At 41.1% G+C, this 17,500-nt stretch overlaps 1 protein-coding gene across 1 annotated transcript; it reads left to right on the top strand.

Annotated features, from left to right (window-relative positions):
- The first annotated feature begins 6,524 nt into the window (after window positions 1-6,524).
- On the top strand, window positions 6,525-15,377 carry LOC127378942 (zonadhesin-like). The gene is made up of 14 exons (XM_051428324.1): window positions 6,525-6,591; window positions 7,436-7,529; window positions 7,634-7,766; window positions 8,559-8,799; window positions 9,384-9,528; window positions 9,655-9,754; window positions 9,848-9,910; window positions 10,033-10,238; window positions 11,615-11,746; window positions 12,258-12,477; window positions 12,728-12,973; window positions 13,066-13,228; window positions 13,360-13,449; window positions 13,902-15,377. The coding sequence occupies exons 2-13, from the start codon at window positions 7,445-7,447 to the stop codon at window positions 13,447-13,449; spliced, it is 1,824 nt and encodes a 607-aa protein (XP_051284284.1). The 5' UTR covers window positions 6,525-6,591; window positions 7,436-7,444; the 3' UTR covers window positions 13,902-15,377.
- Window positions 15,378-17,500: the final 2,123 nt, after the last annotated feature.

Below are 17,500 nucleotides of genomic sequence, written 5' to 3'. Positions count from 1 at the left end.
AAGTAAAGCAGAAAATGTGTTTAGAGTTTTGGAGACTTGAGAAGAGGTTTTGCTCTCAGTGTGTCAGTTGAAATAATTGTGCTATGCATGTCATTTTAGTGTGTTAGCAACTGTAAACCTTTATCTGCGATACAGATATTGCAAATATACATTACAAAAATAATCATGGCCACTTTTTTTGAGAACAAATAATGATTTACCTGCATTTAAGGAGTAACTTGGCTGCATGCACTAATATTATGGCCTGCAGTGCTAGCAACAACTTTACTTTATATATTTGTTTTTGCCCTTAATAACAAACATTTCCCAATCTTGGGCAGGTTTTGAATCGTACGTTAACTGTCATGTTGTGGTTCTTCGGCAGATTACAGTCATCAAAATAAAGAAAAACAAGAACAAGAAAAAGAAAATCAAAAAAATTAGTAATAAATTGGTCAGCATTAAGAGCCTTTCTTTTTAGTTTTAATTAATAAACTTGACATCAGACTTTAACTGGCCCTTTTACAGTGGCTCAGTCCCAAAATACTCACTGACCACTTTTCACAAGCACTGGATGTCAATCAGTTTTTCAATGAACAAGCTCAGTTTGCAATTCTTCTCAATAATTGTCTGTTAATTCTCAGTACATAAAAAAAGTCCCCACTTATACTGTATATGATGACAGTCCCCTGTTGGCTGGTACATAATGACACAAGTTCCCACTTAGATAGCATACGACATTCACACTCCAGCATGGATGAATAAGAGAAACAAGCTGAATCAATAATATTGTTTGTGAAAAAATGTCAAGTATATTGTGTCTCGCAACATACTGCCATCATAAAAAGGACTTGAAACACTGAAGGCCCTACATAACGGAGGAACAATGAATAATCAGACACACAGTCTTGATTTCATCTGACTGGCATCCATCAGCTCACCAGAGCAAGCTGCAGTCCCTTTATTTGTAATTTGCGGCACCTGTGTGCAACTCCTCCCAATTCAGCAATCAGGCAAAATCAATCAACAATGATTGTGTATGGAGGAACAAGTCTCGTGGGGAAGTGTGTCAGAGTGTAAATTAAAGGTCAAAGGTCAGCAGGAGGTGGCAGTTGGGTGTGTGTGTGTGTGTGTGTGTGTGTGTGTGTGTGTGTGTGTGTGTGTGTGCAGACTGCTGGTCACAGTCAGTATTTATGTACATATTTTATTTGTTGGACATTTGAAGATTTTAAAATGTATACACTGTTTAATGATTATTGATTGAATCAACTCCATACAGAACATAGATCTAGAGTTTATACACTGTTTAATGAACAGATGTTACGCATTATACATTCAAGTAAAAGTAGCAAAATAAATAAAAAATAAACCCTAACTCCTTTAAATGAGAGAATAAATGTACTTCATTTCTTTGCACCAGCTCTGTGTCTGTAAACTGCTGCATGTTGAAACCAGTTCTTTGTCTGGAGTTTGGTGCCCTCCAGTGGCTCATTGTCTCCAGTGAGTTTCCTAAAAGAGCTCACTGAGTATGTGCAGAATAATCCACCCTACTGATGAAACAACAGCATAAAGTGGCCAAAGTGGTGCCAGTTTAAGACCAGTTTAGATGGTTAAAAGAACTGATTTGATCCCTGACTGTTAAAACATCAGCATTTATCTGATCTGATTCAGGAAGACAAAGGTGATTTATTCTTTGTTTATTCTGGGTTCAGATAGTGTGATATCCTTCATATCGAAAGCTTAAGTGCAGTTCTTTCTTGATCTTTTTAGAGAAAATATACTGACTAGTTTGTTTAATACTGACATGATTCAACAGTCGTCATATAAAACCCATTCCGTATTCATGGTTGTGATCGGCCCGGTCGGATCCAGGACTTGAGGAGGGGGCAGCAATAAAACATGAGCTCGCAGATCTGTCTGGTTCCCAGGCTGCTTTATTCGTAGAAACAAAGTGACAACAAGTGGGAAGTATCCTTTATAATACTTTGTTATTGTACTTAAGTAATCTTTTCAGAGATCACTGTACTATCTTTACATTTTACTATCTCTTATTTTGCATCATTGAACACCTTTCCAAAATCAACAGACGGAACATGACCAACACGCCGTAAAGACTTGAAGATGAAGGTCAGATGTCCTTCAGGGAAACATACTTTTTACTTTAAATAAGAATGTGTGTACTTTTCCACCTCTGTAGGTGACGCACATAATTGTTTTCATCATTTTACAGGACTGGATGACAAGCTAAACTTAAAGAAGTAGTTTGAGTCAAATTGTCTTACATTTTATATTTATCCCTGTTTAAGATTAATGTTTGTTTTCGTCCACAGTCCACGTGTATTCATTCATCTTTGAGTTTGGGGAAAATACAAGTTTGTTTTAACAAGCTTCCAACCCAAATGTTAACTTCATACAGGAAGTTACAGAAAGTAAAAAGATTAAAATTAACAACATGAAGATTTTTAAGATCCTACAAAGTATGAAACAGCCTGTTTATGAAGTAGTCCAGAAGAATTGACAATAATTATAAGATAATCCTGTTTTCTCTTTGCAGAAATTGGTCAGAGTTAGTTCCATGTCTCTGCCACGTCATTAGAAAATCACTTCTTGTAGATGTGGTTTGTTGAAAGAACTAGATGTTACAATCCCTAGTGTTTGCACCACTTCTACTTCAGAGGTTCTTGAAGGATGGCTGCTATAAGGCTTTACCAGCGGGACACATCGTCAGTTGTGTCCCTCAGTATCACAGGGTTATCACAATACACCCTCTGCTGAAGCAGACCCACCGCAGGTTGATCAAGCCTGGGTGTGTGTCCCGCGGTTAGCTGTTCGCCTAAACTGACCAGGTGGTGTCGCTCCTCTTCAGCCCCAGCCAATGGCTTGTCCTCTCGGCGGTGTTGGCCAGCTCTTTGATGGCTTGTCTGTGAGGCTGTCCCCTGACTCCGACCTCCCTAAGGAGCTTCGCTGTTGTGCTGGCTACAAAGCCCCTACACCCCACCTCCACCGGATGCACCCTTATCTTCCAGCCTCTGTCCTCTGCCTCAGCTGCTAAGTTGGAGTAGCGCAGCTTCTTACGCTCATACGCTTCTTCGATGGTGTCCTCCCAGGGAAGTGTCAGTTCTATGATGTAGGCGAACTGGCAGGAATTAGACCAGAGCACGAGGTCTGGTCGGAGGGTGGTTGTTGCAATCTCCAGAGGGAAAATGAGCCTCTGATCTAGGTCAACTCGCATCTGCCTGCAACTTTACCTGTTATCGGCCCAGCTGCAGTGCATTGAAACTGTGTTAGAGCCCCTCTCTCCCCCCCACATTCTAGTTCTGGTTTATTTTTTAAAATGTAGAAAGAATTGCATGATGCTAATATGGCAACTTCCTGTTTTGGGAATTTTTGGATGTTTATTTTTTTATCATTACAACTGGAAAGTGGACCAACCTGAACACTAGTCCATAGTTCCAGCAGTCCTCCTGAAGTCAACAATGCCAGAGCGCCCTCCAGTGGCCGGCACAGCAGCTGCAGTGTCCCTTCCACCAGTCAGTCAACTCAGCCGGTCTGGCAACGTGTCGATGAATCCTTGACTGTAGTCCGCTCCATCAGCCTTCAAACTGTTAGAAATTGACATATAGGATTGTCAGACAATTCAAATGAATGTAGCAGAACCAAAGCTATTGTCTTTTTGTTTCTTCTTCAAAATCCATCGTTAAAACCTTACTATTGATGGCACCAACTCTAAAGTCTGATCGCTAAACAGATGTGATCCTGAACATACCAAACTGTGATATGGGATCAGGCTGAAATGTTGTTTGGGGTATTTTAAAGCTCAGAGATTAGGACAGTTTTGATGGTAAAAGTGAGGATGATCCTGATTCCACTGGAAGGCTGGATGTAGAAACCAAGGTCACTGTTATAAATTAAAACTAAGTGTGAAATAATATTTTTCAAGTTAAACTATCATGTTTTTCATGTTTTCCAGGACATAAGGGAGCACACAGTCACAGAGCTTCTCTGACAGCTTACTAACAAGCTAAAACTGAACTCATTCAACAGTTTGAGCTAACAGAGCGTTCAGCTTCGGGGCAAACTCTTATAAAACCCTTTACACTTGATTTGCTGATTACTGTAAGATACAACAAACCTACCACTGAGAGTTATTCACTCAGGATTCAGTTACATTTATAGTCAACATGAAGACGCTTCGATCGTTCACACAGACGTGTCTGTAAACCATCAGTCTGAGTTGCATTCATTTCAAGTTTTTTTAATCAGATTAAGCCTCCTGAGTCAAGTTTTTTATTATTCAAAAAAACTGTTTATGAAATCAACAGATTTGTGCTTTAAGTGCTATAAAGGAGATGAGAAACAGAGCAGATTAAAGAGGGACAAATAAAGCTTGTGTGTGTAGTAGCAGTGGATATAAATGAATAACTGGATCTGAAGATCAGGCGTTTAAAAAGAATAAAATAAAAAATTTACCCTTTTTATGAAATAAAATGTATAACCCTTCACCGTTGTTCAATTATATATATGTGGAAATAATTCCATAAATATGATTGAACTCATCAACATATGGCAGGAAATCTTTAATCTGCTCATGTAGGTGTGTGAGTGAAAACTACTCTGGATTTATTCTGCAGATTGGAGTTATGTGTACAGTACTTGTTATGTTTAGTAGCAGTATTTGGGTCTGACCCTTTCCCGTACGCCGGTGAGGGAGAACGTTTTTTATTTTAATGGTGATTAAAAATAATAAAAAATAAAAGAAGGTTTTAAAAACAACCTCCTGCTTTGAAGAACCTGTTGGACAGAAAAACTCCAGCTCTGGCCACAGTAGTGTCCCTGACCCCCCCTCAGGGTAGAAAGGCGGCTCACAGTGACAGAATGTGGTCCTGGTGCATTTTAAGAGCAGTTATGGCGCCTTAATCTAATTCCTGCCCAGAGGCTGTCCTACCTCCTCCTACCTTCACACAGTCACACCTGACACCCCCGTGCTCCCACTACAATCCTCCCTCCTTTATATAATAATAAAATAATAATGTATAAAATCCGAATATCCACTGTGGAGTTTCTCATTTCCTTTATAGCACTTCAGAAGTTTGATTCATATTCTAACTCTTACAGTTACAGTTTGGGTCAAATTTGATCTGTCTTGATATTTGACATCAATAAAAACACTATAAATGACGTTCTTTTTACAGGTGTGATATATTTTGTAGATTGATGCTGTTGTGGGTCAGATTGTCTATCTATTGAAACACAGTGTAGATCCATCAGTGCTGATCAAATCAAGGTGCTTTTAGGGACCTGTACCCATGTACCAGAACTGAGCCCTTGTTGCAGCGGTCATGGGTCGGACTCCGACCTGACGCCCTTTGCTGCGTGTCACCTCCCTGTCACTCTACAGCTCTCTCTATCGATTAAAGGGACTATAAAACCCAACTAAATGTTAGTTAAGATATAATAATAAATCATTGTGTGTGTGTGTGTGTGTGTGTGTGTGGACATTTATGGGTTAACAACAGTCACTTAATGCATTGTACGTCAATGTTTCCATCTTCAGGGGCGTGACGCACAAACACCTGAGCATAAAAAGAGGCAGATGGAGACGGACAGCAGCAACATCAGCCCAAGAGCTGCAACATCCAGAAGGGTTCAACACCGACCTCCATCTGCAAAGCTTCATCTCCTGCTGCTCCAGCCAACCTCCAGACGGTAAGACAAGCTCCTCTCCTCTCTCATGGGGACTTCAGCAGTGACTTTTTAAGGAAAAAACTGCACAACCTGTTGAAATGATTTGGAAAAGAATATTCAGTTGAGAACGATCACTTGTCCACAGTTTATGTCTGATCTGTTAGCTCCTTATTAAGAAGACAAAGCTTTTAGTCTGTGAGCTCCAACACGGTGAATAAACTCACCTTCAGTGTCAGATCACTTCGTGACACATTTTACAAAGCTGTGGTAAAGCTACGTGTATGGCAGACATTTTTATCATTCACATTCACATTTATTTGGTTTCATGTTGATAATTTAATCTTGTTATATTTGTGGTGAAACTGTCAACTACTGATACAGGAAAGGAGTGTAAAACAAACAGAATGTAAAATGTGTTCACTGGAGGATAAAAGTAAAAATCAGACACAACTTCCAAATATGTCAAATGAAATACTACTCGTGCTGCTGCCGCTCATAATAACGTACTCAGTGGGAGTTATGGCCTCTAATGCGACTGCATTCACAATCTATAGCAGTGTTTCTCCCCTAGGGGCACTTTGGAGTACTGCAGGACATTGGTTTTTAAATGTTCATTTAAAGAATATCAGTACAATCATTCATAAAATAGTACATAAATTCATTAAATAATTATACTATAATGAGTTCAATTAAAACTGTAAATGCAATCCTTTCAATGCAATTGTTAACTGTTAAATTTCAAAGACATTGATTGGCAAAGGGAAATTCAAATCAATGTTTATTTGTAAAATATTAAATATATATATATAAAATATTTCCTAATGTGTTTTGTATCTTTTCTGTTTATGTTTTCAGTACATATTCTTATACCAAGCTGGACAACAAGCGGCTGTGTATTTCAGTCCACTGTTTAGCCTCCCTACTATTGTAAGTATATGTAAGGCATATGGACGTTTGGTCTCAGAGATTAGCCCGAGTCTGTTACTGTGGCAACTTTTGTCCTTAAACCAAATGAAGGATGTGATTTCAGACTTTCAGCCTGAAGTTCACCACTGGATTTTATAGAATCTGTTCCCTGAGAGTAGACCCAGTTGGTTCCTCTCATGTATTACCAACACAGTGTGACTCACTGTGTGACCCAAGCAGCCAATGTTCCTAAAAATGAGCCCAGAAGGTCCTTTAACAAGAACCCTCAAACATTTCTGACAACAGATAGCTGTCAGACTTCAAGACTTCATCATCTATTTAATTCAAATGTGATGATGTTTCTTTCCAGTGTTTCTACATACTAAACAATGTGTTAAGAACACATGGCAACTGTTGAAATGAGTTAAACAGTCTATTTTGTTGTGCAGTGGGTTCTGGACCTTCTGGGTTTACAATGGTTGCTGGGTAATTATCCCATGTAATGGTAATATATGACAGGTACAAACTGGGGCATCCTGACGGACCATTAACAACATAGAACTTTAGTTTGAAACAGTTCCTCATTGCTCATAAACACTGCAGTGAAGGAACAGTAATGCAGTGACACATTTATGTCGTATTGGCTCTGTAGTATTTTAAATGAACAGTGACAATGACACTCAGCTTCTATTTTTAGGGTATTTATGTCCACATAAGATGAACAGCACAAATCTGATTCTGATTCATGCTCGGGCCTGAAACTGGAGACAAATATTTATACATGTATAAAAAGGGGAACTGAAGTCACTCAGAGTTAGTACAGTATTACATTATTAACCTTGAATTTTGTCTATTCCTTCTCTAGTCTGTGAATATGACGGTCGATAACTCCACTGTGGACTCAGTGCTGAAGAATAAAACTTCTTTTTATGTGGACATAAGCGGCTGCAGAAACCAAAGTAGGCAAATATTTCCATCTGATCTATTGTTATTTCCTCTCCTTTATGTTTTGTACACCAGTTTAATGTTAAATTAATTTCATAAACCTCCTATCACCTCCCAGACGCCGGTTTTAAGACTGGAGAAATAATGTTCAACAGCTCAGAAACCTGCTCCCAATTGGTCTGTTCAGTTGAATCATCTGGAGTCAGTGTCAGTACATGTGGATCAGAGGAGTCTTGCATCGGCAACAACATGTAAGTATGATTTCATCCTTCAAAGCCTGCTGACTACATTTCCCACAATGCAACTCGACTGCTGACCGTTCTTTTGGAGAGTCAGGTGTTTTATGCTAGTAGCGGCTAATGTAGCCAGAAACTGAGGATGATGTTTTCAAGTCTTTTGAGAAGAGGGAACCAATTCATTGTCAATCACCTTATTGATTCATTGACTAACTGTATATAGTATATTGATTTTTTTCTGCTCTTTTTCACAACAAAGACGTCTTTTACACCATTTATAATAATTAGAATAAAAATAATAACTACATATATATACAGCATTTTTCTATCCAATGACTGTCTCAAGATCTAGAGATTTTCTATTTTTATATACTCTTGGAGGCTTTTATTGTCTTTAATCGATAGTGACAGCTGTAGAGTGACAGGAAAGAGGAGATAGGGGAGGGAGTTGAACCCATGGCCTGCTGCAGCATGGACTCATGGTACATGGAGCTCCAGCTCTGTAGTTGAGCTACCAGGGCCCCCCCACAGAGGTTTTATTTAATCTAAGGTCACTGAGGGATTTTTCAGATCCTTTGTATGGTATCTGTGGTTAGGTTTGTATTTGTCTTTGTCACAATAGCAGTGCCCTCTGCTTTTAGTTAAGTTAATACACATCGTCCTGTCACTCTAGTGAGGATTCATTTTCCTCAAAGTTATATTAACTGGAAATGTCATCTTCATGAAATAAAACACCTTTCTTTCTGAGAGGTTTTTTTCTCTCAGAAATAAAAAGACAGAATATCTATCCCTTTCCTTCTCCATCAGGTGCGTAAGAGCCGCTGACGTGTGCACTGTGACTGCCTCCAGCATCATCGATTTCTCCAGCAGAGTCCACTCTGTCCCTGATCGCTGCGTATACAGTCTGATGAAGCCTCTAGGAAGCTCAGCCTTCAACCTACTGGCGGGTTTCCGTGAGCGCCGCCGCCAAGATGTGGCGTTTTTGGACCACTTGATACTGTCGCTGAATGGGTCAATTGTCAAAATGGAGCAAGGTGGAAGAGTCCGGGTAAGCTGCCACAACCCATCCAAAGACTAACAGCCTATTTATGGACTCATAAGTCCTCCTTCCATCCTCTTTATTTGATCGATCACTGATGATCATTACAGGCCAGGAGTTACTTGTGTTGATGTAGTTCAAGACAGGTGCGGTGGTGGAAAATTTTAAATATCACAATATAATGTGATCCTATTTACTCAAGTGTAATAAAATAGTTGCACAGAATTACAATGCGGTGCTATTTGAGGTTTTAACCTGGGATGGATGGATAGCTGCGTCTAATGAACGTTGGTGCAACAGGAACATTCAGATTATTTTTACTAATGTTCTCATTCGTCACTTCTGTCATACGTTACTTTTTCAGCATGTTCTTTGTTTTGTTGTTCTGCCAGTAAACACTATTGAAAGTGTTGTTCTCGCTGTGAGTGATAAGAGGAGACAATCGGAGTTCAAATGTGCTGGTGTTACCTAAACTAAAGATTGAAAAATCCTTCTTTAAGTTGGAACAAGCACCCATGCAAAGCACATGTTGGTGTGTGTTTGTGTTATTTCAGCCAGTGTTTCCCTCATGTTGCCTATCTGCTGTGATGTAGGATGGTCAACAAACGCTAACGCTCAACGCCACGGGTCAGGTGGTTCACGGGGTGGAGCTCTCGAAGAACCAGACTGGAGTTACTGCCAAGATTCCTTCCATCAACGCCACAGTCTTTTTTGATGGCAACACTGCACATGTGACAGGTACAGAAATCCTATCTGGACAAAATATCTGTGTCATTTCAAAGTTGTTCATGTTGAAGAGTGACAGCTGAGCTTACTGATGGAAGTTCTTTTATTTGTCTTTAATTGCCTCCTGACATCGACCAGGACATTTTGGAGCTATGGAGGGCTTGTGTGGCAACCCCGCTGATTCCAGTCAGAACTTCACCCTGAGTGCAGCCAAGTCCTCTAATGACAGTGCAGACAGGTAAAACTCAGTCTCAACCAAACTGATATAACCTGTTTATTAATGCAGCATTGGTTTCTAATTGAATGTCCCGTGCTGTTTGTCGCCTCCTAGCTGCGAGACTCTGCACAACCAAACCGCTGACAGCTCGATCAACTGCACCCGCACAACTGAATAGTAAGAACTGACCAATCAGAACCTTCCTATCATCTTCAGAACAGGAACGAGTCATCTTTATCATACGTTCCTACACGATACTGTTCAGAAACCTGCTAATTGACTGTCATTCTTCCTCCCAGCTGCAATCTCATAAAGCAGGCCCCCTTCACTGTTTGCCACAACCACTCTGACCCTGAGCCCTTCGTAACCGCCTGCACAGGCACTCTGTGCAAATATCCAGCGGTGGACGGCCTCAATAAGTGCCAGTTTTTGGAGGCTTACGCCGAGTCCTGCCGCCTGAAAGTGACCATCACAGTGGGGAACTGGAGGTCAAACACCGACTGCTGTAAGAGCGTCATTTCACTTCAATGTTTCATAAGACAAAATAAAACCGTATTGGTTTCCTCCTGCTGTTCCAGGCTGAAACAAATCCTAATCATACAGGACAGAGAAAGTAGAATTATTGACAGAAACACAACCATCAATTTTAATACTGGAGCAAAGTCAGAATGTGGGTAAAATGTATATGGTATACATATACTCGTATACAAATTCTGTGCAGTATATATTTGTTTAGCTACATTCAACTCAAAACTTCAGTTAAAATTTGACATGAGGTTTATTTCATTTAATGTACAATTTAGAGCATCAGTAATGGTATTAAGACCCTTTACATAAGAAACAACAACAACAACTAGAGAAGGCAGTTCCTTAATAAATTGGCTGTTCAAAGGTTGACGCTAAACTGAATTACTGGCTTTAATTTGTATCGTATTGAGGAAGCTGAAGAAATATTGTAGCTGGTAAAGTGAGAAACACTAATCACGAGTTTAAAGTTTGAAAAATACTTGTCTGCCCTAATTAGCTCATCTCAATCAGCTGTGTGCTCCCAACCCCAATGAAAGGTTGCCATGGTGATAATAGGAGAAAGTCAAATTAGTTGTGAACGTCTGAAAGTTTGAATAGTTTCTTTGTGAATGTATGAATGTGTGGGAAGAGGTTGGAGATCAGTGGGTTTGAAGGTTTCCTGTTGAATTTCGAACATTGCGTCCATAAGGATGAACGGGGAAAAATGCCAGAAAACCTGGAATGTTTTGAAAAGTATGAAAGAGAAAAGTAATAGTAACCCGATTCCTGAATGAGTTGAATATTTTGACGTCTGAATGACGTTTTTGGACGATGAAAACTGTGGAAGGAGTTAAGTGCCACCCAATAATAAATGACTGCTACGTAAATACTGCAGTATGATCAACAAAAAGGTACAGATGGTAAAAGTATTCACTGTGCAGAATGAATAATTATCACTGATGCATTTCAATGTTCAATTTAAATGTTTAATACATTTGATCTTCTTTTATATAACTAGTGCTCTGTTTTTGTGAAGCACTTTAGTGTCTGCTGCTCTAGAGAGCTATTATACACATACCTTTGTACTGAATCTATAACTATAGAATCACATGTTTTGTATTTGTCATGTTTACCTGAAAAGGTAGCTATAGCTGTCAAATAAATTCAGTGGAATAAAAGCAGAAGGAAGTCGAGTATAAAAAAATCAGTTAGTTCATTAAAAATGTTTCACTGTTCCTGGACCAGTGGAGTATTTTGGATTTTTGTTGTCCAGTAAAAAGTGCATCACAAACTTGTTTACATGAACAGTCATTCGTCCTTTATTTGATAGTGAGCCTCATGTGTCTGTCTGTCTGTCTGTCTGTCTGTCTGTAGCTGCTGTCCCTCAGGCCTCCTGTCAGGACAAGTACTGCAGTGCTCATGAGTTCTGCGGTGAGAAGCTCGGTTCGACCAGCTGCCTCTGTCGGGCCATTTTCGCTGCCAAGTACAACTCAACAAACTCTTTAGGTACTGTGCCACAACCGTCACATGAAAAAACATTTTCTAGATTTTATCCTGTTATGAGACACTTTTTAATGTTTGTTGTTTTGAAATAAATTCTCTACAAGGTTTTGGAGCTATAACCTGTAAAGTTTGAACTGTTTTACAGACTACAGCTAGCAGGGAATTTTATATCAGTTAGCTCGGGAGCTGAATTGGATGTTTTTCATTATATTTATAGAGTTCATTTTAATTGTACAAAGTGTTCCCCAGAGGAAGGCAAACAAAGCCAATGACAGAAAACAGAAGAGCAGGTAACTCATAAACCAGCTGCTGATATGTCCAAAGATGACTTTAGTTCTGGAAACATCTGGCAGAGGCACAGCGGTTTTGGGTTTTGTGGTTTGGTGCAGAGCCTGTCGGGCCTCTCCAGTCTAATGTCAGTTAAGAAGATAACATTAGCACGAACCAGCTGCTGCAGGATGAATAAATCCATATTAAAGTGGTGACTGTTTGACTATTTTGTCCTGCTGTTCAGGCGAGCCGACAGTCTGCACGCAGAACTCGGCCACTCTCACTCTGGCTGGTTGTCTGCTGACGGACAAAGGCATCGACTACTCCGCCTTACACCTCAAGGACCAGAACTGCACAGGTCACATAGACAGCGAGACCCACATGGTGACGTTCAGCTTCAACAGCAGCAACGCCTGCGGGGCGGAGGTTATGGTGGGTACTGTCCTCCAGCAGGGGCACAAACTGTAAACTCAACCTTTGGTTCAATACAGGGAGGACATTTTCCACTGGTTTTCTTTATTTATGACAGAAAGACACGTTTGAATTACCAGCTGGATGATAAAGACTTTTTTATCAGTCAGGACTGTAAAAATCAGATCAAAGACAGGTGTGTGGGGGGGCGCTGAGCTTCACCTGGTTGTTCATGTGCCGACTGAATCCTGTTGTAGTTGAAGTTAAAGACGGCTGAAGTGTGTGTGTGTGTGTGCTCTTCAGCTCTGTGGTGAAGCAGATTGTATCTGGAGCTTGGAATTACACTGTGACGATGAACGCCTACAACGACTCCGGCCACAAGAACCTCGTCAACGCAAACACTGAGGTCGGGCTGAACCAGAAGATCTGGGTGGAGCTGAAGACAGATGGGCTGGACAACAACACAGTCGCCGTGGTCACCGACTCCTGCTGGGCATCCAACGACTCCTCACCCAATGGGACCCTGCGATACGACCTTGTCAAAAACGGGTGAGAAAAACACAAAAAAACACAAAACTGTGACTTTGTCGGAGGCTCTACTGCTGCTGACGTCATCATGTCCGTTTCCTGTTTCTGAGCAGATGCCCGAACGCTGCTGACAAGACAGTGATGACTGAGGGAAACGGAGTGGGAACGTCCAACGGCTTCTCTTTCAACATGTTCGAGTTCTCTGGGAAAACCGGCGACATCTACCTGCACTGCAAAGTGGAGCTGTGCCTCACACAGAGCAATGCCTGTGCTCCGGTAAGCAGGGAGGAAATACTCGAGTAAAAAGTAGTAATACAACAATGTAAAAATACTCAAGTAGAGGTACTGCATGAATACAGAAGTATCGTCAGCATATTGAACAAATCAAACCATCCCCTGTCTGACAGAGCTGTGGAGGTGGCAGGAAGCGCAGATCTCTCAGGTCCAAATATGCCGATGGAAACCCAGCCCTCATCTCTATGACCTGGACTAAGTAGGTAAAGACTTCTCCGTTCTCATTAATTACATGGCTGTGTATAAAGCCGCTCACAGTTAAAGATTGATCTTAAGTGTGTCTTTAATCAGAATTAAGTGCCTTTCATAAACATTTAAATTATTTAAGAGGGCACCAGAGGAAGAGCACTCACACTTTACTCAGTTTATTTCCTTTTTTCAACAAATTCATTTGTTCTTTAGGTCAGAGTTGATTTGATCATACTAATGATTTTGCTTTTCTTGGTGCTCAATATGTAAAGTTTGTCCTGTGGGTGGCGCTATAGAGGAAAGTTCACAGGGCATTAAAATCTAAAGTGTCAGTAGCAGGAATGTGATCAGTTAATTTATTGGTAATCTGACGATCAGACTTTGATATTTTCTGTGCAGAAACAGAAAAATCTCCATCAGAGTATAAATCATGACTAATCCCTGTTTTGTTTGGTTGTCTTCTCAGATGATTCCTGACTCAACCTTCATCCCAATGAGGAGCCTGAAAGCACGCTGGTTATGAAACAATGTTTGAAGTTCTTTATTTCCCAGTAGCTGCACTAAGGTAGCAGCTACTCTTCATATAAAACAAGACATATAACATATATAGAACGTGTTTCGGACAAGATAGATGTTCACGTCGGTTAATTAAGGTTGGGGTTTTTGTTCATGTGTTTTTACTGTTGCTGTGAAATATGATATAATTATCATAACACTGATCTTCATTGGATCCACCTGAGAAGGATCATGTTATTTCTGCAGAATTGGTGCTGAGTCAATCCAATGATTCAGGCCAATTAATAATGAGAGTGGAACAAAATCTTTGGTGAAATAATAATAATAGAAGTGAAGTGTGCAATGAAGAAAAATACCGTAAAACTTTGATTAAAAGCAGGTTCCCAATTCGACACGCCATTTTAAAAAGGAGTTTATACAGAATAAAATATTTTTTATGTTACAGACTGTAAATTACACAGAAAACCACAAATATACCATATCTCACTACGATCATACGGTATTTTCATGTGGCAAAACTGTTGCTTTTGATGGTAAAAACTGGTGTGACTGTAAAACCAACAGTACTAAACTCCTTTACCGTAATTATAGAAAAACTCTACTGTGTTTATTTACAGTGTAGAAGCCTGTCCCGTTTAAAGGCCTGCCCGTATAGAAGCCTGCCTCATGGACGCCAAGTTAGCTCCGTGGCTAGAGCTGGCAACCCATGTACGGGGGCTGAGTCCTTGCTGCAGCGGCCAAGGGTTTGAATCCGACCTGCGGCCCTTTGCTACGTGTCATCCCCTCTCTCTGTCCCCCTTTCATGTCTATATTCAGCTGTCTCTAGCTGGCAATAAAAAGCCCCTCCCCCCAAAAAAGGCCTGTCCCATATAGAAGCCTGTCCCTTTAAAGGCCTGTCCCGTTTAAAGGCCTGTCCTATATAGAAGCCTGTCCCTTTAAAGGCCTGTCCCATATAGAAGCCTGTCCCTTTAAAGGCCTGTCTCGTTTAAAGGCCTGTCCCATATAGAAGCCTGTCCCAAATAAATAAAAATTGAAGTTTTACGGTAATGGTGGTTTACAGGGTTTCATTTACTACATGCACTACTTCCTGGTACTGTGGGCTCTTTTATAAAACATATATAATTTCTTCTTCACTATGATGTTAACCGCCTACTTTAACTGTACACAGCCTAAATGCTACCTCGTGAATGCAGAAAGTTCTGTGTTTTGGTGACATGAAGTTAAAAGAAGTCTGTCAGGCTCAGCTGAAAGAAGCTTTGCAGCAAGAAGGTTTAGCGATCCAGTGGAAGGAAAATACGCCACATTAAAATGGTGTTTATTAGTAGATTGAAGTTACTGTGAATGAAGATTGATTACACTGTTGTACTATTACTATTAGCATATTAAAAACCAAAAAAATGTAATAAAGGAAGTGGGAGAATACAAACATGATTCTGAGTCATTTATTAATTCATTCATCAAAACCTGTTTGCTTTAGATTGGTGTGTGAGTGTGTGTGAGTAAGTCCACAGTTAGATATTGATCTTCAGAACATCAAATCATTAGATGATTAGATTAGATTAGATAGATACTTTAATCCTCCCCAAGGCGAAATTCACAGTTTCCAGCAGTATCCCCAGACTGATAATAATAACAATAACAATAACAATAACAATAATAATAACAACAACAGGAGGTCAAATGCAAAATAACTAATATAATCAAATAGAATAAATAGCAAAATAACGACTATTGGGTAAGTGTCCTAAAGTGCATGGTCAAATCCAGTGCTTAAAAGGCCTAAGGTGCATAAGCAGGTGTTCACATAATGCAGGGTGCACTGCAGGTGGTGCAGTTTGATACAGGGCAGATATATTGGAGTTTAGAGTGTTATGGTTTTCCTCCCCTGGGTGGAGAGCCTCATGGTGTGGGGGAGGAACAATCTCCTCAGTCTTTCAGTGGAACAGGACAGTGACAGCAGCCTGTCGCTGAAGCTGCTTCTCTGCCTGTAGATGGTGCTGTGCAGTGGATGCAGTGGATTGTCCATGATTGACAGGAGCCTGTTCAGTGCCCGTCGCTCTGCCACAGATGTCAGGCTGTCCGGCTCTGTGCCCGCCTTCCTCACCAGTTTGTCCAGACGGGAGGCATCCTTCTTCTTAATGCTGCCTCCCCAGAACACTACTGCATAGAAGAGGGCGCTCGCCACAACAGTCTGATAGAACATCTGCAGCAGTTTTTTGCAGATGTTGAAGGATGCCAGCCTTCTGAGGAAGTATAATCAGCTCTGACCTCTTCTGCACGGGGCGTCTGTGTTGGCAGTCCAGTCCAGCCTATCATTCAGGTGTACTCCCAGGTATTTGTATGTCTGTACCAACTCCACACAGTCACCGTTGATGGTCACAGGTTCCGGGTGAGCCCTGGGCCTTCTGAGGTCCACCACCATCTCCTTGGTCTTGGTGGTGTTGGGGTGCAGGTGGTTGGAGTCACACCATGTGACAAAGTCCTGGATGAGTTTCCTGTACTCCTCCTCCTGGTCACTCCTGATACAGTCCACGATAACTTTTGCACGTGACAGGACTCTGAGTTGTATTTGAAGTCCGATGTGTACAGGGTGAACAGGACTGGAGAGAGCACAGTCCCTTGCGGCGCTCACATGCTACTGACCGCAGTGTCAGACCTGCAGTCCCTCAGTCGCACATACTGGGGTCTGTCTGTTAGGTAGTCCATTATCCATGCCACCAGATGTGAGTCTACTTCCATGTCTGCTAGTTTGTGTTCCAGAAGGTGAGGCTGGATGGTATTGAAGGAGCTGGAAAAGTCCAGAAATGTAATTCTCACAGCAGCGTTTCCCCTATCAAGGTGAGAAAGGGATCTGTGCAGCAGGTACACAATGGCATCCTCTACTCCCACCTTCTCCTGGTACGCAAACTGCAGTGGGTCAAGGGCGTGGCGGACCTGTGGCCTCAGGTGGTGTAGCAGCAGCCGTTCCATTAAAGATCTATGTCACTGGTTCCCAACCTTTTGAGTCCATGAGTGACATATTGTTTACTATCCTATGAACCCAGATTCCAGAGACGGGTATAGGTTCACGTTATCATTCACTGATGACTATTCCACTGCAGTGTTTGTGTACTTCCTAAGGAATAAGAATGACACAGTACAAGCAACAGAAGTTTCTCGCTGATACAGCACCATATGGAAAGGTTGAATGCATGAGGTCCGACAATGGTGCAGAATTCATGGGAATGAATTACCAAGCACTACTCAGGGAAAGCTCCAGACTCACCACACCAAAACGGTACAGCTGAGCGAAGAGAGGGGGAGAGAGAGACCGAGAGCGAGAGAGAGAGAGAGAGAGAGACAGACAGAGAGAGAGGTCTTTAAGGGTCTCTAAGGGTCTCTAAGGGTCTTTAGGGGACTCTAAGGGTCTTTTTTTAAGGGTCTTTAAGGCGCTCTAAGGGTCTTTAAGGGTCTCTAAGGGTCTTTAAGGGTCTCTAAGGGTCTTTTTTTAAGGGTCTTTAAGGGTCTTTAAGGGTCTCTAAGGGTCTTTAAGGGTCTCTAAGGGTCTTT

Source organism: Dicentrarchus labrax, unplaced genomic scaffold (genome assembly GCF_905237075.1).
Source record: "Dicentrarchus labrax unplaced genomic scaffold, dlabrax2021, whole genome shotgun sequence".
NCBI lineage: Eukaryota > Metazoa > Chordata > Actinopteri > Moronidae > Dicentrarchus > Dicentrarchus labrax.
Note: the sequence above shows the minus strand (reverse complement) of the source record. Positions and strands in the feature narration are given on the sequence as shown.